Consider the following 22,479-nt stretch of genomic DNA (forward strand, 5'->3'; position numbering starts at 1 on the left):
TGGCCTGCACCCTGTCGTTACGTCACGCCAGGGAAACGGGAAAACCCCCACGCGTCACGTGGCCTCGGGGGCGGGGCCGGCCGGGAAGAGGAGGCCGGGGGCACAGGAGGGGACCGGCCGGCGACGATGCCCATTTCTCTGGTTGAGACCACTGAGTCCTGCTTGGGGCCACTCACAACCTACCCATGGAGCAAGTAAGAAGACCGAGGCCTGCCCACCCCAGGTCTGCCAACCGGACTTGACCTGTTGTTTCTCTGGCTCGAAGGGAAGCTTTGGGATCAGGAGGTTACCAGAGCTCCATAGCTGCCAATGATGATAATCTTTTCGAAACCTCCATGGTCTCTCTACAGCTCAGTTCCTTAACCTGAGTAAATCGGGAGTGATCATACGTAAAAGTTTAAAGCGAGGATGTCAGCTGTAGGACTTGTCTGTTTTGTTCCTTGCTGTATCCCCAGCACCCAGAACAGCACCTGAAAAACAGTAGGTGCCCAATAAGTTTTTACTAAGTGAATGGATGGATGTTTTATTCCTCCCCACAGCTCCTCCAAGTTTCCTAATAGCCCGTAGCACTTTCAGCTCAAAGGCTCAGTAACTTAGTCCAGGAATGGTAACAGCGTAGCCCCCAGGATACATATTGAGCTGAGTGCCTGACCCCTGGGCTTACCTGGGGGCCTCACAGACACCTCACACCTTGCACCAGCATCAGAGGAAGGTGATAGAATTGGAATTATTGCAGAGAGGAGGAGACTGAGGCTCAAAGAGGGGCAGCCATTTGGTTAGATCACATTTCTAGGCCTATTCCTAAGAAAGATGGGATGACATTAGGTCCCAACTTGGATGCCGGGCACCCTCAGACACAGAACAAAGGTTTGATGTCCTTTGTCTCCCTGTGAAAAGTTTGAGTGTTCCATCTCTCCTCTTCCTGGCCTACATGGACTCACGGATTCAGTCGACATACATTTATTGAGCACCTGCTGTGTGCCAGAGCCTGCACTGGGTACTCAGGCACAGCGCTCACCAAGCCAGCCCTGGCACCTGCTCGTAGGAGGCAGACTAGTCTACAGCAGTTCTCAAGGCTGTGGCCCAGCCCTTCAGGTGATATGGTGCAAGCTCAAGTTGGAGAACTACTGCTATAATGCAAAATATGGAGCAGACTTTTTCTGCAAAGGGCCGGATAGCAAATATGCTCTGCTTTAGGCTTTGAGGGCCAGCCAGTCTCAAAACTCAACTCTGCCATAGCACAAAATCTGCCAAGGACCATACAGAAACAATGAGCATGACTGAGCTCCAATAAAACATTATTTTATGGGCACTGAAAGTTGTATTTTGTGTAACTTTCATGTGAAACAAAATATTCTTCTTGAGATTTTTTTCCAACCACTTAAAACATGTAAAAATTACAGAAAAACTGGAAAGTGCTGGTTTTGGCCTGCAGGCTGTATTCTGCATATGACAAGGGCATTGCCAGAAACGCTATGATTTGAAGGTTCAGAATCAGGCTGCCTAAGTTCAAATCCTAGGTCTGCCACTTACTAGGAGACCTCAGGAAACTGACTTCATCTCTTGAAGCCTCTGTTTCCTCATCTGTAAAATGGGTGTGATAGGATGGTTGTGAGGATTAAATACTAATAATAGTTGACACTTGTATAGACCTCTTCCATATGCTAGGCGCTGTTCTAGCACTTTATGTCGCATTACTTTGTGAGACTTCGGACACATTACTTAATTTCTCTGGGTTTCAGTTTTCTCATCTGCTCTTGTGAACATCTGACTTAGAGTCATTGCACACAGGGTAACAGTACCAGGCACTGCTCCAAAAGCTGGGGACACAGCACACAACACAATAGACAAAAGCCCCTGCCATCGTGGAACTGAAATCCAAGTGGGGGAGACAGATGCAAAAGAGATAAGCAAATATATGTCTGATGGTGATGGCAGTCTTACAGAAGATTAAAGCAGGATACACGGCTTGAGTTTGAAGGGTAGTATTTGGGTTAGGAAGTTTAGGGAGGGTCTAAGGTGACAACTGAGCAGACAGCTGAGAAGGATCCATGTGGATGTCTAGGGAGGAGTGTTCAAGGCACAGGGAACAGCAAGTGCAAAGGCCCTGAGGTGGGAACATGCATGGCATGTTGAAGGAACAAACCGCGAGGAGGCTGGAGTGGAGTGACAGCTGGGGAAGTAGTGGAGATGGATAATATTAAATTTAAGGAAGCAAACCACATGCAGCACTTAGACTAGAGCTTGGCTCATGCTAAGAAGTGTTGAATAGTGGGTCCTACGTGTAGGAGTAGGAGCCTACCTGATTCCCCTCTGCCCCTTGAAATGTCAGGCCTCACAACTGTTTGTTGGGTCAACGGCTGAAAGGACACATCAGAAACCCTCAGTGTTCGGGATTTCTGTGGGGCTCTGAGCCCCATGAGGGCAGGCCTGGGGCTGTCTTGATCCCTGCTGTGTACACAGAACCCCCAGCTCAAAGCAATGTCCAGGGGAGGGGCTCAGGGAACATTTGTTGACTGTATGTCAGTCTCTCCACAGATGTCTTAATGCAGACCACATCAAGGTCCACACTTCTGGCTGTGTGCCTGCGTCTGTGAAAGTCAGGATTGTGCAAACGTGCACTCAGCAAATGATGCCAGAGCGACTCCTCTTGTGCTGTGGACACAGCAGTGACCAAGACAGCTCTGGCTCTGTCCTCACAGGGCTCAGTCCAGTGGAGAGAGACCTGTTTCCAGGTAGTGATGACCCACAGTGGGCAGGGCTGGGATGTGGGAACCCAGGGAGCTGGTGGGTGGGGGCAGTGTCCCAAAGGAGGTGGTCAGGAAGGGTTTCCTGGAGGAGGAACCATGGAGCTACAACCTGGAGGATGCATAGGGCAAGGTGAAGAGTTGCGTGCCTGGAGGTGTGTCTCACTTTAGGGAAGGGCGCCAGGAGGTAAGCGGTCACAGCTAGTTAGAGCAAGAGAGATGAGGCTGTAGGAGTTAGTAAGTCCCCTCCCCCCAAGGTATCGTTCACCACAGTTAGCAGCCTGGGCTCTTCTCCCAAGGGTACTGGGGAGCCATGGTAGTTTCTGAACAAAGAACGGGCGGGGTCAGGTTTGTGCTTCAGAAATTTCTGGCTGCTGGGGACTTCCCTGGTTGGTCAGTGGTTAAGAATCCTCCTGCCGGGCTTCCCTGGTGGCACAGTGGTTGAGAGTCCGCCTGCCGATGCAGGGGACACGGGTTCGTGCCCCGGTCCAGGAAGATCCCACATGCCGTAGAGCGGCTGGGCCCGTGAGCCATGGCTGCTGAGCCTGCGCGTCCGGAGCCTGTGCTCTGCAACAGGAGAGGCCACAGCAGTGAGAGGCCCGCGTACCACACACACACACACACAAAAAAAAAAAAACAAAAAAAAAAAAAATGAAAGAATCCTCCTGCCTGCCAATGCAGGGGACATGGGTTCCATCCCTGGTCCAGGAAGATCCCACATGCCGCGGAGCAACTAAGCCCGTGTGCCACAGCTACTGAAGCCTGTGCGCCTATAGCCCATGTTCTGCAACAAGGGAAGCCACCACACTGAGAAGCCCGCACACTGCAACGAAGCTTGCCGCAACTAGAGAAGGCCCGCACGCAGCAACAAAGACCCAAATCAGCCAAAAATAAATTTTAAAAAAATGGTTAAGATGGTAAATTAAAAAAAAGACTCTGTGCTTCCACTGCAGGAAGCACTAACTTCCACTTAGTTCCTGGTCCAGGAACTAAGATCCCGCACACGGCCCGTGCTGGATGAAAAGTGAAGGGGAGGGGCAGTGGACCAGGGAGGAGGCTGAGTTGGGATCCCAGGGTATGAGAAGGAGCCGGGACCGGGTGGTCTCAGTGCAAGTGAAGAGGTGAGAATGCCAAGCAATTGTGGGGTACAGCTGACAGGCCCTGCCAAAGACTGTGGGATGAGGATTTGGGCAGGGGGTAGGCCAGTGAGTTTGGGTGGCCTGAGAGCCGACACCCCGCTTGGTTCTATGAGCTCAGCAGGCACTGATGCACAGCAGGGGAGGGAGTGGAGCAGGTCTGTGGCTGCCTCAGGGATGGAGCCTGCAGAGTGTGTGCACAGGTGTCTGCACACAACTCTCCTGGGACCTCGTGCATTCCCTGCCTGGCTCTGCAGGGCACTGTGGTACTGGAGCCCAAGGGAACCTGGCTTGGTTCCCAGCCCCGGGCCTCCTCTCCTGGAAGTGTTGATGAGAACCCCCCCAAAAAAAACCTGGGAATGTGGGGTCCCAACCCCTGAGTGCAGGGTCACCCAGGGGCCTCAGTCTCCTCATCCATAAAGTGGGTGAACAGTTCTGACACCCAGCTTGTTGGGAAGGCATACGCACCACATACTAAGAGTCTGGCTGGGTCCTTGGCACAGGCAGCCCTGGGGGTGATGATGGCACCCCAATAGCTATGGCCGCTACAGCTGGGCACCACTCTGAGCCAGGATTCACTCCCAGGGTCCCCTGGAGATGAGCTCATAAGCCCAGAGAAGCAACGTCAGGCAGCCAGGGTCCCAGGACTGCTGAACAAGGCAGGTTCATGGGACTGTATCAGTGGTGGGTAGATGCTCCTGCCCTGCCGGGCTGTGTGAAGCCAGGAGATAATCAGTGGCTCAGGCGAGGCGCCGCGCCTCAGCGGGCCTCGTGGTTAAGAGCACTGGTGCGGTGAGGTCGTGGCGAGCAGCTTCCCAATCTGTGAAATGGGGACGGTTACGGAAGCCCCCTCAGAGGGCTCCTGGGAGGGGGAGAAGGAGAAGAAAGAGGTCTGGCCCAGAGGGTCACTGTCCCGTTTAGCATGTCCGGCATCCTACAGGTCTCCCTGCCAGACTCAGGAGAGACACCCCCACCTGCTCTCCAAGGTGGCAGGGGAAGGAAGGCACAAGACGGAGGGCTCTGTTGAGAGTTTAAGTTAAACACCCATATGAATTTATTAAATCCAGACTGTGTTAAAGGGCGGCGGTCTGGGAGGAGGGAGTGGTGGGGGATCGAGGGACAAGATGACGGACGGCCGTGGGTGTCCCACAGAGGGCCCCGGCCCCTGCCCCGCCTGGCCCACCCCCTCGGCAGTGCCATGTCAGCTTCACCATGATTCCCGATGGTGTTGGGCTGGCGGGGCGAGATGGCTGGTAACACGGAGGGACAGACAGACAGACGGCGCCTCCACAAACGACGCGCCCTGGCCCCCACACCACACGCCAGGCCCCGGCCCGATCTGTCCAGGGAAGGGGCGACCAGGAGGGGAGGCGAGGGGGCCGGGGCGGCGGGGGTGGGGGTCACCAGGAGCGGCTAATCCCTTTTTTTGTCCTCTGCTGGCTTTGGAGGGGCTTCCTGGGGCTCGCTGTCAGAGCTGGCCCCCTGGGTGGGCCTGGTGGGCGGGGGTGTGGAGGCCTCCTCCCGGGCGGCGGTGGTGGTCGTGGTGGCGGCGGGGGCCGGCGGGAGGGCCCCTGCTGCTGTCGGGGCCTCGCCACTCATGCCAAACTCGTTCACCCGTGTGGGGTCGACGCGGTAGATCCACCGTTGGTAGAGGTAGATGAAGAAGACCACATCTGGGGGTGGGGTGAGGGGGCACGTGAGGGGAAGGGGCTGGGCCCACCCGGCTCACTGTCGGGCTCGGGGCGGGGGGGGTCCTGCAAAGAGTGGGCTGAGCCCCCAGGCCGAGGCCGGTGCGCCTCCCTCAGACCAGGGCCCTGCCCGTGCCCAGCTCTGGTGGGAGCCTGCCGGCCAGCCCACCCACCTGCCCACTGGGCCTCACCGTCCCGCAGGCAGCCGATCCGGTACATAACAGGCATCTTGATGACAAAGGCGAACAGGTCATCAATGAAGGTGTTGAGGGCCTTGTAGGTGAGCATGCGCCAGGGCAGGTGCGCCACGGACTTGAGCTTGTAGTTGATGAAGAGCTGGGGGGTCATGGTGATAAAGCCTGCGGCAGGGAGGAAGCGACATCCGTGAGCAGAGGAAGGGGCGTCCTGACCCTCCACCTCTTTGACTGCATCTCTGGCCTCTGTCCCTCCACTCACTCTGTTCCAGCCACACTGGCCCCCGTGCTGCTTCCAACACCCCAGGCACATCCTACCTCAGAGCCTTCGGACTTGCTCTGCCTTCTGACAGATCTCTGCACGGCTCCTTCCTTGGCACCTTTCAGGCCTCAGTTTACATATCATCTCCTCGGAGAGGGACACCTGACCAGCCTCCACGGCCCTCTCTCTCTGGTCCCCTCACAGCACTCATCACCTGCTGTAGCTCATCTGTCTGCTTGTTTACTCTGTCTGTTCCCCTGAGGATGAGGACTGAAATGCACTGTCCAAGGCTTCCCGGAAGCCCTCCCTGACCCCCAGACCAGACCGGGCACCTCTCTGAGGCTGTCCACGTGCCACCCCTGCTCACCCTGAAGTGTCCCTGTCTGGAGACAGGTCTGTCTCCCGCACTGGACCCCAAGTGCCGGGAGGGTGGGGCCAGGCTGACTCGCTCACTGCTGAGGCCCAGCACGGCCCAGCACGGGGCTGAGGACTGCTGCTGGACGCCTGCCCTGACTGCGGGGGCCGCGTACAGTGAGGGCCTGCTCACCGAAGGTCAGCAGGAAGCCATAGAGCATGCTGAGCACCCAGGAGTACCAGCCCTTGTGCTCCAGGTACAGGAGGCTGTAGACGGCATAGCAGCCCAGGAGTGGAAAGAGGATCCAAGACAGGTACCGGAACGCCATCTGTGGGGCACAGGGTGGGCCTGGGACCCAGCTCCTTGGGCCCCACCTGGCACCCCTGCTCCCCGCCCTCACACACCCACACCTGGTCTGGCAGGCCAGCCCGGGGGAATTTCCAGGTGACCCTGGGAACTCTGGACTCGGCCAGGAAGTACATGTGGCAGGCAGGGGACACTAGAGGGTACGATGCAAGTCATGAAGCATGGGCCTGTCAGCCGACAGGCAGACATCCTAGCCCGTGTCCTGGGCCCCCAGGAGCGTGTGGGTACCTGGAGACCCTCCCTGGGGCCCACTGTGAGGGACACACTCACGTCGTCATACACTTTGGTCGAAGACTCAACGTATGTTGACTTGTCTTTGAAGGTTGGGCGGGGGAAGAGTCCTGCCACCTTGTGCTCCCGGTCCAGCTGCGGACAGGGAGGAAGGTTGCAGTCAGCTGCCACGCTGGCTCCTGTCCCCCAAGCCAGTTCCAGCTCCCGCCCTTCCCCACCGTTCCCAGTTCCCCTGCCCCACGTGTGACCCGAAAAATCCCCTGGTGCAAAAATCCCCTTGGTCTTGGGAGTGTGGCAGGCGTTGGGAATCCCCTAGGGGCCAGCTCCAGGGTCTGGCTGGGCCGCACGACCCCGCTCCCAACCCCTGGCAGCTTCTGAAACAGCATGGCAGCCTGGCCTTACCCGGACATCCATGACCTTGGTGATCTTCCAGAGGTCGATGAGGACCCCGATGAAGACGCTGACCTGGACCACGAAGTTGGTCTCGTTGTCCAGGATATAGAGGAGGACCACGAAAGACTGGAAGACGCCAAAGAAGACGGAGCGCACGGACAGGCCCTCCAGGGACTGCCGGCTGTTCCAGAACTGGATATCTGTGCACAGGAGTTGGGGAGGAAGCCAGGAGGGTGAGGAGCCCCCAAGTCCCACCCGCAGCTCCCTCAAGCCCCGTCCTCCTCACACCCCTGGGGCGGCGCTGGGTCTGCCACGGGAGGAGGATGCACGCTACTCCCCCTTGCGGTGAGAGTCTGCTCCACAGGCGCCAGCCGGAGCCCCAGGCAGGCAGGATCTCTGCAGTCTCACACTGGACACACCCTGCCCCCCAGGGTGCGGTCGGTCCCTTGACTGGCAGTGACGGTGGCGGTGACTGCTGCCATGTGCCGGTGCTCCCCAATCACTAAGTGCCACATCCCTAAGGCCACACAGCCTGACCTGGCAGAATCTGCATGGAAGCCGGGTCTGCGTGACAACAGACCTGAACTGTCCGCCGTGGCGCCTCCGCTGGGTGGGAAGGTCTGGGACATGCACTTCAAGACCGCCTCTTCCAGCCCACCACCCCGAACCTGTGAAGGAACCAGCCCACATTCCCTGGCGGTCCAGCGGTTAAGACTCTGCGCTTCCACTGCAGTGGGCGTGGGTTTAATCCCTGGTCAGGGCACTAAGATCCCGCATGCCACGAGGTGTGGCCAAAAAAAAAAGGAACTGGCCCACAGACACGCTCAGGACATGCACAGGGGCCATGGGCTCTGCTATCCAACCAAAGCTTCTTCCAGTACTACTCTCCCGGGCCCCCGCCAACCCCCGCAGGGCCCAGCTCAGCCCCTCTCCCAGCCCTGGTCTTCCCATCGGCCAGACGAGGAAAATGGCACCACTGGACTCTGCCTGGACTGTGTGTCCAACACCTGCTGCCACAGCAGGCCGACCCAGCACGATGCCTGTCTTCCAGGTGAGAAGCCGTGCCCGAGGTCACATAGGGGTGAGACCCGGGTGCTGGCCAACCCCCCCGGCTCTGACTCTGATTCCAGAGCTCCAGCACACCCGGCAGGCTTACACCTCTCCCTTCAAACCATCAGACCCTGAGGAGATATGAAGGGGACACTCACAGGACCACCCCCCAATCCTAACTGGGAAGAATGCATCTGAAGACAGGGTTCTGGTGGGGGTGGGTGGATCCGAGCTGTGCCTCAGACCAGAGAGGCAGCAAGCACGGGGTGTAAGGCCGGGCTCGCCCAGGGCCCATGCCCTTGCTCTGTGACCCTGAGCAAGTAACCATCCCCTCTGTGCCTTCATCTGTCATTAGGAAAAAAGGGACCCTAGGGGACCCAGCTTGCAGTCAGCAAGAGCGTTTGCAAGCACGCGCCCACGCCAGGGCTCCACGCACCACGGCTAACAGACGCCTCCCTACTGGGGAGCACCACTTACTGTTCGGCTTTGATGTCGTAATTTTCCAGAAGGTAACTCAATCATGGTAATGTCCTCTTAATAATAATACCCATCACTACTGCCACTTCCAGAAGCTGCAGAGCAGCAGGCCTCCTTCAGACCGGGGTTCTCCAGGGAAGGAAGAAGTGGCCAGCAGGGCCTGGAGCATGAGGTGGGAGCTGGAAGGCTGCCTGGATCTAAATTCTGGCCTTGCCACTTGGGAGCCATGTGACTGTGGGCAAGTAACCAACCTCCCCAGGCCTCCGGGTCCTTGCTATGATCCTGGGGATAACGACGCTTCCTCATGGGGCTGTGGCTGCAGGGCTCAATGCGCTCACTGGAGGGCGCTCCAACCGGGCCTGGCACGTGGCTGGTCCCCCTCAAATGCTGGCCATCACCACTGTTGGCCTTTGGAACCTCGGGGCCCTCTGGGACAGGGCTGTCACTTTCCCACTCAGGTGGGCCCCGTCCACTCAACCCAACGGGTCTTCCCCAAAAGGCAGCCTGCAGGGCAGGGCGGCAGAAGCAGCTCTGGGGCTTCCCTGCTCCCGGCCTTGGAGTTCCCCGGCCCTGCTTCCTGGCGGCGCTGTCCTGGCCTTTGCCAGAACACCAGGCCCAGCCCCTCCCCCAGCGCCACGCCCGGTAGATGGGAGTTTCTGGGCTGGGAGCTGGCGGCTGCTCACCAGGCCTCTAGAGAGTGGGGCTGACAGGCCCCAGGTAGGGGGAGGGCCCAAGAGGAAGAGGGAGGGAGCAGGCCCTATCCTCCCACCACGCCCCCCCTCGTCCCCAGTCCCCCACGGCCTCTCACAGGGCCCCGGGTCCCACCCTTACCGTTCTTGAAGGCCAGGAACTCAAAGACACTGTGGACAATGGACACGATGATGGTGAGTGCCAGCAGGTAGGGGTTGGTCTCCAGGAGGGCAACCTGGCGTGGGAGTGGGGGAGATGCTGTGAGCGCTGCCGTGCCCGGGCCGGGGGCTGACCGCTGCAGTGCCTTCATCAGCCGACCCATCTCTCCTTGCTCTGGGCCCCGGAAGAACCTGCTGATATTCCCCAGACCTGACCCCAGGGCTTCCCAGCAGGGTGTGGTGCTGGCCGGGAGGAGAGCAGGTCAGAGATGGGCAGATGGGCACAGAGAGGTGGGCAAGGGATGCGAGAAGAGGGAGGGAGAAAGATGGAGACAGGAGAGATGGGGAGACAGTAATGGGGGTAGGCAGAGAAATAACTGAGAGAGATGAAGGGACTGTCGGCGCCAGGGACAGAAACCCAACACCAAAGACAGCCCCAGGCAAGCACAGACCAGGCTCAACAAGACAGACACAGGCAGAGAAGAATGATATTCAAGGACACAGTGAGAGGGAGCAGACACATGGAGTCAGAGCCCAAAGTCAGGGAGGCAGAACATGGGGCCGAAGAAGCAGGGAGGGGTAGATCCTGACCTGGAGGGCCGGGCCTTGCAAACAGAAAAGCCGTGACAAGGAGGACCATGGGGACTTCCCTGGTGGTGCAGTGGTTAAGAATCTGCCTGCCAATGCAGGGGACACGGGTTCGAGTCCTGGTCCGGGAAGATCCCACATGCCGTGGAGCAACTAAGCCCGTGCGCCACAACTACTGAGCCTGCGCTCTAGAGCCCGTGAGCCACAACTACAGAGGCCGCGCACCGCAACGAAGAGTAGCCCCCGGTCACAACTAGAAAAAGTCCGTGAGAAGCAGTGAAGACCCAACGCAGCCAAAAATAAATAAATTAAAAAAAAAAAAGAGGAGGACCATGGAAGCCTCAGAGGCAGGACCCCCAGAGTCAGCCAGAGCCAGAGGGCCCAGTGCCTGTTTCCTGCCCAGTGCAGGGAGGGTGGCTGGGAGGTTGTGAAACTGTGGGCAGGGGAGCATGAGCTCGCAGTCCCCAGGCCGGCAGCCTGGCCCACTTCCCCTTCCCCTCCTGCCACCCAGGAAGGGGCTGGGAACCTCCCGCCACCCCCCACACCTTCACCGAGTCCTGCTCCTCATCTGACTGCTCGTACAGCTCGTCGCCCAGGAAGTTCCAGGGCGACTTGGTGCTCTGGGCGGCGTAGAGCTGCCAGCGCCAGAGCGAGAGCGGGCAGAAGGAGACGCGGAGGGGCAGGCTGGCCAGGCTCTCGTTGATGGGGTAGTAATCCTTCTGCAGGTTCCAGTAGTCGTTGAAGTAGATGATCGGGTAGTAGTCGCCGCTCACGGCATCAAACTTCACATCTGCAGGCACACAGGGCAGGGGTTACCGCCCAGCTTGGACCAGAGGCCACAGGCACCCACGGGGGTGGGGAGACCCCTCAGCCTCCGAGGACAAAGGTGTCAAATTCGGGTGTTTGCAGGGACCCAGTGGGGCCCCCGGGACAGAGACTGGGGCACAGGGAATATTTCTGGGCTGTGCCAAGGAGTCAGGGAGAAGGCAGGCTAGGGAGGGCTGGGTAGGCCCTGGCTGAAGGGGACAGCTGCAGCTCAGCGCCAGACTGTGGCTGCCCCGAGGCTCTCCTCTCGGCAGGCTTTAGTGAAAGAAGTCAGAAACCTGGGTTCCTAAGTGATGCTTCCCCAAGTTCCAAGGCTGGCAACGGATGCACCTTTTCCGAGAAGAGCTCATGGCTGGATGTGACCAGTTTGGACACAAGGTGGTCAGGGCTGGGGTCACCAGGGGGTGTGGGAGGGAGAGAAAGGGGAGTGTCTAGAGGGGCGGGGCCGGAAGCTTGGGAGGGTGGAGACCTAGTCAGAGATCTCGGGCTGGGGGTGGGGCCAGGAGACAAGACAATGGCCTGGTCAGAAGCGCGCATGGGCGGCCGGGGGCTCACACTGGTCCAGGGGCGGAGGCACGCTGCCCTTCACCCACGGCGTGTGGTCGTCCACAATGTTGATGGTGATGTTGGGGTGCCAGTGGGAGATCACCTCCACAGGCCCGTAATCCTCGGCCCTCTGAGGGGAGACGGGGGGGGGTGGGTTCTCAGAGGCACCTGCTCGCTTCCTCCCGAGGACTCCCGTGACAGTCGCAACAGCGGAAGGGCAACCACCACAGCGACCGCTGGCCAAGGGCTCACCCTGGCCAGTCCCCGCGCCAGCCTCTAGACCCCACTGCCCCGGCTGCCCCCAGCCACCTGACGGAGCAGAAAACCCAGGCCTGCCCATCTGGATGGGACGGCGCACCAGGCTGCAAAGTGCAGCCTCAACGACCGCACAAGTGTGGGACCCGCATGGGTCCATACTCAGGGGCCGCCCTCCCGCCTGGAACCACCTCGTGGAGAGAGGAAGACTCTTGGTGCTACCACGGGTTAACGTCCCCGGATTAACCGGGAGTATTCCTTCTGGAGCCACGTTAGCGGGTACCTCATCTGTGCCGGGCCGAGCCCGGGCTCTGGGGTCCGGCTGCTTGGGTGTGAATCCCAGCCCTGCCACTTCCTGGCTGTGATGCTTCGTGTAAGTCTCCTTGTGACGGGACCCACCCAACAGGGCTGGCACGAGGCTTCCAAGCGGGTGCGTGTACAGTGCACAGAGCACCCGCCCTGCCACTGCCAAAGGTCAGCTGTAACCTCGCGGCAACGCCCCCACTCCCTGAGAGCTAGCTCTACGTTCTAACCCAGTTTCCAGGGAGGGAAACTGAGGCTCAGAGAGGTGAAAGCCCCTGGCTGCCAGCGGCTCAGTGGTGGTGTCAGAAGACAACCCCCGTGGTCTGGCTGCTGGGCTGGGGACGGGCCGGGCGGCACCCCCAGAACTCGACGGCTCTGCTCATGTCTACCTTGATCATTTCTGGGTCAGCTTCCGTCTCTCCCGTCAACAGGTTCTTGGTTTTCTGAAACCGCCGGCGCTTGTATTTGTTGATCACTGAGGGCGAGGAGGCAGGGAAAGGGGGTGGGTGTGAGACCTGCTGGCACCCGCAGGACCCAGGCCTCTGCCCATCCGGTTCCCGGCTCCCACTCTTCCACCCGCCAACCGACGATAACAGCAACCAGAAAGCCCGCACTGCCTTCTCCAATCTCACCCCGGCCCCAGGCTCCCCATCTTTACAGCGACACCGGCATCCACCAAATTGCCCCAGGAGTCTCCTCCTCCAGGATTTGATGCGTCTGTTCCATCAGCCCACCCCGGGTGAATGTCCCCTCCGGCACATGCCTCCCACCTCCAGAGCCCCACCCCAGGCCGGCCACGGCACCCCCTCCTGGATGACCGCAGTCACCTCCTCACTGGCCTCCCAGTGGCCACTCTTGCCCCTAAGATCCAAGTAACTAACTGATCGAGTCATCCCACTGCCTCAGAATCCTAGACAGCTCCCGCTGCCCCGGGCAGGGCCCCTGACATGCTCACCAGGCGCCACCAACCTCAGCCCTCGCCACCTCTCATCCTTGCGCACCCCTTCCTCCTCAAATGCGCCGACCCTGGGCCTGCAGACATGCTGCTGCGCCTCCCCGGCAGGGATCCAGCGTGGCTGGAGTCTTCCCGGTTGGCTCCTTCTCCCCCTTCCAGCCCCTGGTTAAATGTCCCTTCCGCCCACTCCACTGAAGGCGGCTCCGGAGCCCGGGCGTGCTCCTTGCCACTTCTGTTTCCTCCACCACAGTTCATCACGACCCACTGGTTCACCTGCCCACGGGTTTAATTGTTTGCTGTCTGTCCCCTCAACCAGTCTGCAAACCCCAGGTCGGGCAGGGCCCGTTTATCCCCCCCACTCAGGGACGAACAGCAGCATCGATAAATACAAACAGGTGGGCCGAGACAGGGCCGGAGAAGGCCCAGAGCCGCCAACGTGAGAAATACTTCGGGGCTGTGAATCCCCGGGCAGGAGTGGACCTCACTTCCCCTTGCAGAGGCCAGGTCAGCCACGGGCTCCCTGCTGCCCTGCCCCAAACCCTGCCAAGACACGCCAGGAGGACAGGGCTGGTGCTTGTCGTGCTCTGTCTCCCCGCCTCCACCCGGGTCTGGGTAGCTCTTCAGCTCCTCCTTATGCTGGGACAACACATGGCCTGTCCCTCCTGTGACTTCTCCATCCTGCCCCCAGGTGCTAGGGAGAGATGGGGAAATGGAAGAGGGAGCTGGCCAAGAGCGGGGGCCCTGGGGTCAAGTCCTGGCTCTGTCTCCCGTGAACTGAAGGACGTTGGTGAGCTACATCACCTCCCTGGGCCTCAGTACCCCCCGCTGGAGAACGGGGATTAAAGCCTCGCCTCTTCTGGGCAGGACCACTGCGAAGTGGCTCTCTGCTCTACAGAGCCCAGCCAGCAGAGCACCCCTGCATGTCACAATGACACACGCCACAGGGCCCAGATCCCTCCCACCCACTCAGGACCAGGGGCTTCTGGATTCTATGGACGAGCTCAAGTTCAAAACCACTTCTGGGAACTGACTCAGGGTTTCAGCCCGGGGGCCAGCCGCTCTTTCGGTTCCCAAGAATATCATCCCCATCCCATCACTTCTATCACAATTAACGCATTTGAGACCTTGCTCCCACGTCAGGGGAAAGCAGTAAACACCCAAGGGTGGGCATCCTGGAGAATAAATTCCCCGGGGACATGCTCCGCACTGCTGTCTTCCACACCCATGAGAGGCTGTCCAGGGAAGGGAGGAACCGTGCCTGGCCAGCCCCAGAGGCGAGAGGCTTTGGCTCAGGTGGAGAACGTTCTGCAACTTGGTGGCATCCAGATGGGGTTATGATATGAGATGGACCTGGCTTCCGTAGGGAGGAAGAAGCCCCCTTTTCTTGGAGTTAAACTATACCCTGAGCACTGACAATGTGGCTGGTTGAAACTGAAATGTGCTGTGAGTGCAAAACACACACTGGAATTTGAACCTTAGTGCAGGAAAAAGAAGAGTGAAAATACCTCGTTAATTTTTTTATACTGATTACATGCTGAAATGACAACACGTTGACCTCAATAAATTACTAACATTCATTTTACGGCCTTTTTTTTTTTTTTTAACGTGGCCACTTAGAAAACTTCCAATGCCTTCTGTGGCAGGCACTGTATCCCTCTGGGACAGTACTGTGCTAGAGTGCTGATCACTGGCCCTTTGGGGAAGGGAGGAGGGGGCTCTTCCGATCCCACACTCTCGCCCTGTGCCCTGGAGTGGGCTGGTGGCCAGCTCCGTGTCCCTTCAAGCCCCTGCCCTAAGGGGGCCCAGGTGTGAGGCAAGCCTGGGGGATCCTGGTGGTTTCTCAGGTCCACAGGCTGCAGATTCTATTTTGCAGACCACACCACCATCTGTCACACTGACCACGAACACGACCTCACCACACAGTGACACGGATCACATTCACCAGAGACGAAACCACAAAAGATGCTGGCATTGAGCATGGCTGATCGGTGTAACTGGGACGCAAGCGAGCAGCCGCCCACCTGGGTCACATTCAAAGCAACCTCTGAAGCGTCAGGCATATGTAACCCAGACTTTCGGGGACACCTCCGTGGGGATGGCCCCTGCAGGCCACACCCCCTCAGCCCGCCTCTGCCCGCATCTTCGCAGATGTGCTCCACGGAAGCCAGCCAGCCAGCCGGGCGGAACGCCCTACAGAGCACGGTCCACAGACATACTTGCTTAGAACAGCGCCTAGCACACCTGGGGGACTTTTCCAAATCAGCTTTGGGTACTGACATACGGTCACTAGAGTTTTGTTTCATCCAGTGTAGATGGTCACAAAAAAAAATCTCATCCTTTGGGTTATTTTTATACCAGAAGAGGTAGGAAAAGACCTAACCCATGCAAATTAAAGTACATCTGTCGCTGCGCCACACAAAACAGCCAGAGGGATCTTAGCCAAGTCCTCAGGCGCAGCAGAATCAAAGTGAGGTGGGGCACGCAAAATTCACATGAAGGGAACGGGGGGCTTTGGGGAGGGGGGTGTGGGGGGCTGTCTGTTCTCTAGATCTGCTGAAACTGAGGTGCAGCGAGAGTCTCACAACTGCCGATCAGGAGACAGTGGACTCAAGGACAAAAGACACAAAGGGCAGGCAAAAAAATGCCAACAATGATTAACCTCATGGAAAAGGAGATGTTGGACAGGAAAGGAAAAATAAAGTACACACGCTGTATGGTTCAGGTGGGAAGAAGAGCCACATACTCAAAACCATTTGAATGCTGAAGAGGAATCTAATCAAATTATGTTCCTGAGTTGAGATTTCCTCTTCCAGAGTAGGAAGTCAAGATATAATGTCAAAACTGAAAAACCAAGGAATTGCATTATCATCTTATTATTGGGAGCCTTGGAGATTAAGTAGCAGAAACAGCTAAAGCAGTTGCCTGCAGGGAGTGGAAACTAGGGGAACACGAGAGGGGGAGAGCAGAGACAGATGAGTGTCGCTGTCTGGTTAAATTGCTTGAATTTTAAACCGTGTACTTATAACAAGAGATTTAAAAAAAATTTTTTTTAAAGAAGATGCCCTGGGCAGAGAGAATCTGTTTCAAAATGAGGCCATGTCGGAAGTCCCAAATGGCCACAGTTCTGACCCAGGGCTTCTTGGGGTCACCGGTAGTCCTGCGGTTTGCTCACCCAATCAGGATTCTCAGAGGGGCACCAGGAGGGTGGCCAGCGAGGTGAGAACGGGGCCTGTCGTGGCCCTCACCAGCTTGCCTCGTCAAGGGAGGCCCTACTCAGAGGTGCGGGGGAGGAGGCTCCCAGCGCAGCCATGCAGGATGCATTCAAACCTGCAGCCTGGGAGCCTCGCCCGGCCCCGCAGGAGCCCCCAGGGCGGTCACTGTGCAGCACCCATTCCAGGAGCGGCCGACACAGATGCAGTCACGGAGAGCACACCAGATGCAACTAATGGCAAAGGGCCCCCAGTCTCCCTGTGCTCATTTAATCTAGCCATCTTTCTCTCACTGCCTATTCTGGAGTGTCTGCTCTACCAGGCCCGGTACTGTGCACACGCCGGCCTCGCCCTTCCTCTTCTCGGAAGTCCCTTTCTCCACCTGCTCTTTCTAAGCCGATTCCTCTCCTGCCTGCCCACGGGTGTCCAGAGGCATGCAGGGTACGTAGGGTTCGAGCCCGGCCACCAACCCCAGCCTCCCTGAGCACAGGGTTCCTGCCTGCCCTCGTGGACCTGGGAGTCCAGGCCCGCGGCACCACAGGGGCCCCAGGACGGAGAGGGACTTACTCCGAGACATGTGGACCGTGGCGAGCCGGCGGTACAGCGCCTTCTGCCTGGGGTCTGGGTGGAAGCCGCTCTTGGTGAAGTAGACGTGGATATAGATGGAGCCGTTCTGCTGGACGCTCTGCAAGGCGGTCCGACGGGGACAAGGAACAGTGAAGCCCCTCATGGACACCCGCCCCCCACGGCTTCCTCACCCCCGTCTACTGAGTGTTCGGGGTGGGCAGTGTAGTTAAGTGGTTAGGGGCCAGACCCTGGAGTTAGGCTCAAATTCAAAACCAGGCTCTAGCACACAATGGCTGCGTGGCCTCAGGCTTCGCCTCAGGGCCCACCTGCAGGATGCAGATCATCAGTACTGGGGGCACAGCAGGGCTGTAAGGATCATCTGAGAGCACTGAGCACGGTCACTCAAGCACAGAACAGGAGCTCAACAAACATCAGCAGCCTTAATTCATTAAACGGCAAAACAACGAAGGCCAGATACCACTCTGGCACTTCAAATGGCAACTGCCCAATCCAGTGAGTTCACATCCGTATAACTCACGTAAACCTTGGGCACTGGGTCATGTTATTATCCCATTTTCCAGATGCGGTGACTGGGGCTCACACAGAGAGGCTACATGCAGCGAGTAAGTGGATCCGAACCCAGTCTGTGGGCTCTCCCGTGGCCCTGCCTCTCACCGTCTGTGTCCTACCTCTCTGCCCGGGCCTTTCACCTACTATTCTCACCCCCCTGCCACACCCACCCAGATGAGGAAACTGAAGTGGGGCGGCCGCCTGCCTGAGGCGCAGGGTGGGTGGCCGAGGCCGCACGGCAGCCTGTCTGACCTTCGTATTAAGCTGGGATTCACCTGGCCACGCTGTGTCCTCACTTCCCTGCCTTTTAAGTCCACCTCTGTGTCAACCGTGTTTTTATATTTCATGCTGTTTTCACATCTGGCAGGGAAGAGACCGCCCCTCCCAGGGCTAGCTGATTCCTGGAAATAATAAACAACTCGCCTGCCTTTGAACATACCTTTAAAATGCAAACCAGCAAACCCAAGTCCACACCCCAGCCACCCCCTTTAGCTGACTCTCACACACCAGGCCGCACTGAATCACTCAGGGCAGGTACCAGACAACTACAGACCACCCCTCTAGCCCAGAGCCCGCACGTCAACCAAGCAGGCCAGTCCTAAGGTGTTTCCCCACCTGCCCTGCCTTTCCTGCGGAAACCTCAATAAAGGCTTCGGCCTAGGCCTCCCCTTGCCCCTTCTGCTCCTGTCCAAACCTGGTGCTTCCCCATGTGGCCCTGCGTAGTGTGGTGGGCCCCCTCCTCTTGGGAAATGTAAGTAGTAAATTCTTCTTCCAATGGCATTGGCCTGTGTCGCTGCTCAGTCACCTCCATAAATTAAAATCAAGTACAACTTAGACACTCTCCCATCACAGAGCTGGGAAGGAGGGTTAGCACCAAGTCCTTGGAAGCTTCTCTCACCGCCTGGCTTACTGCCCCTCAGTCTTCCTCAGTTCTGGGGTTGGGGTCTGGGGGCTGGACGTGAAGTCTCAGTGGGAGCCACCTCTCAGCACGGGCTCTCCTACCTGCCTCAGAAAGAACGCATCCACCCACTGCTTCCAGCTACCCGAACAGACCTAGACAGAGCCAGACAGAGCAGAGATGCTCCCTCCTCCCCAGGAGGCTGAGGAGAAGACTTGATGGGGAGAAAGGGATGAGATAGCAGCCCCAAAGAGATGTCTACATTCACAGATTCATCAAATTCATTGATTATTCAACAGCCACTGATTCTGCACCCAGTCCTCTGCTGGGCAGAGCTGGGGACAGAGCTGTGACCAAGATGGTCCCATGGGGAAAACAGATCCATATTCAGGTAGTGACAACCCCCCAGAGCTGGCACAGCTTGGGTTGGGGAGCCCAGAGAGGGTGCTGGCTGAGTCTTGAGTGTCAGAGAGAGCTCCCTGGAGGAGGCAGGATTTGAACTGGGGCTGCCAGAGTCCACAGCCAGACAGCCTGAGTTCAGTTCAGTTAACACTGGCTATGTGACCTTGGGTGGGGCTTCTCTGTACCTTAGTTTCCTCATCAGTCAAATGGAAATAACAGTTCCCACCACTCAGCCTAGGCTGGTGCCCTGTACATAGTAAGCACTTAATCAACATTAACTATTATTTTCAAACCAGGCTGGCTGACTGGACACCCCCAGGGATGATTACTAATCTTTCACTGGTTTATACCACAGATTTACACAACCCTGAAAGTAGCTGGGAGAATCCTACGCCAATTCCAACTCCATCCACATGGAGAGGTGGGGAAGACAAGGCCCAGAGACCTCAGGGACCTGCCTGTGGTCACAAAGCATGTGAACTGAGAGTAGAGTCAGGCTTGGAACCTGGACTCCCGATTGCAGGACTGGGAGTTGGTTCAAGGAAATGCCCTTAGTGCTAGCCGAGCAGCCTTGGGGCCAGAAACCAGAAGCTGTCCCCACCTGTGGAATGTCGAGCTCAGCAAAGTGCTCGTAGCAGCCGTCTGAGTTCTCGCCACTAGTCCAGTCGCCATACACAAGGTCATGCTGCTCCCAGAAGAGCGCTGATGTGGCATTAAAGTCTGTAAAGTGCTCGTGCTCTGAGATGTACACGTGCAGGTTCTGTTGGGAGGGGAAGTGGGGGAGCTTAGTTAGGGCTGCTTATAGGACCCTCTGGAGGCTGACAGATAAAGAGCGGATGAAGAGCTGTGGCAGCAGGAGCCCACTAATACGAACAACCTGCGGGGGCGGGGCGTAGTTAGTGGAGAGGAGAGCAGCAGCTAGAGGAATAAACTTTCTCTTTCCTAAGACCCCCACCACGTCTGTCCTGGCCTGAGTCTGTGATGTCTAACAGCAAAAAACCATGAAACAATGGCCAGCCTGCCAATTAGAATTTGGGGTTAGAAAGGATCCGGACCTCCCTGAATCATCTTCCCTCTCAGCCTCTCATGGGCTTCTTGGTCAGAGGTCCTCGGGCTTATGGATAAAGCACAGTCAAGATGTGCAGGAGTGTCAGCCGGCTACTGAGAACCGAGGGGAACTGGGGAGCTGGCCTCAGAACTCCCTCCTTCCCCAAGTCCCCGTGGCCATCTCTGTCCAGAGCTCAGAAGGCCCACTGATAAAGAACAGCTGAGTGGTGGTCACCCTGATGGCCAGAATTCCATGAAATCAGGCATCCCAGAGCTGCAGAGAACCGCAAAGGTGGGAGAAGTCGAGATGACTGAGGTTAGAACCCCTGTTGCAGACGCTCCTGAACAAAGTCCTTTTACGCAGAAAGAACACCAGCACAAACCCAAAAGAATTACTTGTTCCTTATAAGTGTCACCTGAGTGACTCAGATTTCATGGGCTGAAGATGCACCTGGAGTCTCTCAACCCTGGACCCGTTCACAGACCTGACAGTGACCAGGGACCGCGTCTGTCCCAACAGTCCATGCCACTCCCCCACACCTCCCCCCAACCCGCCTCCCGGGTCTGGCCTCCCAGCCAGTGGTTACCATTAAAGTGTCTTTGGGGAACAGGTTGCGGCTGGCGACGCGTGGGGCTCCTCCAGGGCCCGCCTGGTCCTGAGGGGCCGGCCCGCGGCGGAACCAGCTGCTGATGGCCCAGATGATGAAGATCCTGGGGAGGCAAGCAGGGCAGGCAGTGAGTCCCCGTGCCTTTTCTTTCCAGCATGGATCTGCCTGACCTTCTGACTCAGCGCCTGCTGGGGCCTGACCCGGGGGCTGATCAAGTAGGGAGGGTCCCTGAGAAGGCAGCTGTAGGGCTGCTGAGAAGACAAGATGCCCCCAAAGGCCATGCCCAGGGACAGACCCCAGACACCTGGCACTGACTCCTTGGAGTCTGGCGGCCACAGGGCTGCAGGGGCTTCAACCCTCGAAACCTCAGAACTAGGAAACCTAACATCCCAGTCCCCTGGAATCCCAAAGTGTGAGAACCCTAGAACCTGGAACCCCAGCATTTTAGAGACACAGACATCAGGGAGAGCAACATTTCAGAACTTCAAATCAACTGAAAACTGCAGAAGCAAACAGTAAGTAATGGGTGAGTCCCTATTTTTAGTAACACTGGGCTAGGTTATTCAGACCAACTTTCCTGTTGGAAACAACTTGAAAAAGCTTGATAAAAATTAATATAGGAAGAATATACTAACACCAGTTTTACATTTACAATTATATATCTCGATATAGCAATATATTCTATATGTTCTTCTATTTTCTTATATATTTTTAATCAAGTTTATATGTAAACATATTCTTTTTTAAATTAATTAATTAATTAATTATATTTATTTATTTTTGGCTGCGTTGGGTCTTCGTTGCTGCGCGCGGGCTTTCTCTAGTTGCAGCAAGCGGGGGCTACTCTTCGTTGCGGTGCGCAGGTTTCTCATTGCGGTGGCTTCTCTTGTTGCCGAGCACGGGCTCTAGGTGCCCGGGCTTTAGTAGTTGTGGCGCACGGGCTTAGTTGCTCCGCGGCATGTGGGATCTTCCCGGACCAGGGCTCGAACCCATGTCCCCTGCACTGGCAGGTGGATTCTTAACCACTGTGCCACCAGGGAAGTCCTTCTTTACTTCTTTGGTTCCCATCTTCCTTTCAGTTTTTGCCTGGTAAGTCTGCAGTCTTGTCCATTCTTCAGTGCTTTTAAGAGTATATGTTTACAGGGCTTCCCTGGTGGCGCAGTGGTTAAGAATCCACCTGCTGGGCTTCCCTGGTGGCGCAGTGGTTGGGAGTCCGCCTGCCGATGCGGGGGACACGGGTTCGTGCCCCGGTCTGGGGGGATCCCACATGCCACGGAGCGGCTGGGCCCGTGAGCCATGGCCGCTGAGCCTGTACGTCCAGAGCCTGTGCTCCGCGGCAGGAGGGGCCGCAGCAGTGAGAGGCCCGCGTACCATACACACAAAAAAGAATCCACCTGCTAATGCAGGGGACACGGGTTCGAGCCCTGGTCCGGGAAGATCCCACATGCCGTGGAGCAACTAAGCCCGTGCGCCACAACTACTAAGCCTGTACTCTACAGCCCGCGAGCCACAACCACTGAGCCCTCGTGCCACAACTACTGAAGCCCATGTGCCTAGAGCCCATGCTCTGCAACGAGAAGCCACCGCAATGAGAAGCCTGCGCACCGCAACGAAGAGTAGCCCCCGCTCACTGCAACTAGAGAAAGCCCGCGCGCAGCAACAAAGACCCAACGCAGCCCCAAAAATTAATTAATTGAGGGAAAAAAAAAAGTAAAGGAGCCCTGGAAGCTTCTTCTTTTTTTAACTGAAGTATGGTTGATTTACAATGTTGTGTTAGATTCAGTTTCAGGTGTACAGCAATGTGATTCAGTTACATATACACATATTTATATATATATATATTATTGATAATATATGATATAATGTGTATATATATTCTTTTTCGGATTCTCTTCCATTACATGTTATTACGAGATATTGAATATAGTTTCCTGTGCTATACAGTAAGTCCTTGTTCTT

At 57.1% G+C, this 22,479-nt stretch overlaps 1 protein-coding gene across 1 annotated transcript in view; it reads right to left on the reverse strand.

Moving 5' to 3' along the window:
* Positions 1 to 4,906: 4,906 nt before the first annotated feature.
* The window catches only part of CLPTM1 (CLPTM1 regulator of GABA type A receptor forward trafficking), a 29,407-nt gene continuing 11,834 nt past the window's right edge, over positions 4,907 to 22,479 (reverse strand). Inside the window, exons 3-14 of the mRNA XM_060083783.1 lie at positions 20,500 to 20,623; positions 19,467 to 19,625; positions 16,996 to 17,113; positions 12,654 to 12,739; positions 11,716 to 11,836; positions 10,881 to 11,125; positions 9,731 to 9,824; positions 7,382 to 7,572; positions 7,019 to 7,114; positions 6,575 to 6,710; positions 5,763 to 5,930; positions 4,907 to 5,556 (exon numbers count right to left, since the gene is read on the reverse strand). Of these exons, the coding sequence (XP_059939766.1) occupies positions 5,297 to 5,556; positions 5,763 to 5,930; positions 6,575 to 6,710; positions 7,019 to 7,114; positions 7,382 to 7,572; positions 9,731 to 9,824; positions 10,881 to 11,125; positions 11,716 to 11,836; positions 12,654 to 12,739; positions 16,996 to 17,113; positions 19,467 to 19,625; positions 20,500 to 20,623 (1,798 nt within the window). The 3' untranslated portion in view covers positions 4,907 to 5,296. The remainder of the gene's footprint in view (positions 5,557 to 5,762; positions 5,931 to 6,574; positions 6,711 to 7,018; positions 7,115 to 7,381; positions 7,573 to 9,730; positions 9,825 to 10,880; positions 11,126 to 11,715; positions 11,837 to 12,653; positions 12,740 to 16,995; positions 17,114 to 19,466; positions 19,626 to 20,499; positions 20,624 to 22,479) is intronic.

Source organism: Mesoplodon densirostris, chromosome 19, assembly GCF_025265405.1.
Source record: "Mesoplodon densirostris isolate mMesDen1 chromosome 19, mMesDen1 primary haplotype, whole genome shotgun sequence".
Lineage (NCBI taxonomy): Eukaryota > Metazoa > Chordata > Mammalia > Artiodactyla > Ziphiidae > Mesoplodon > Mesoplodon densirostris.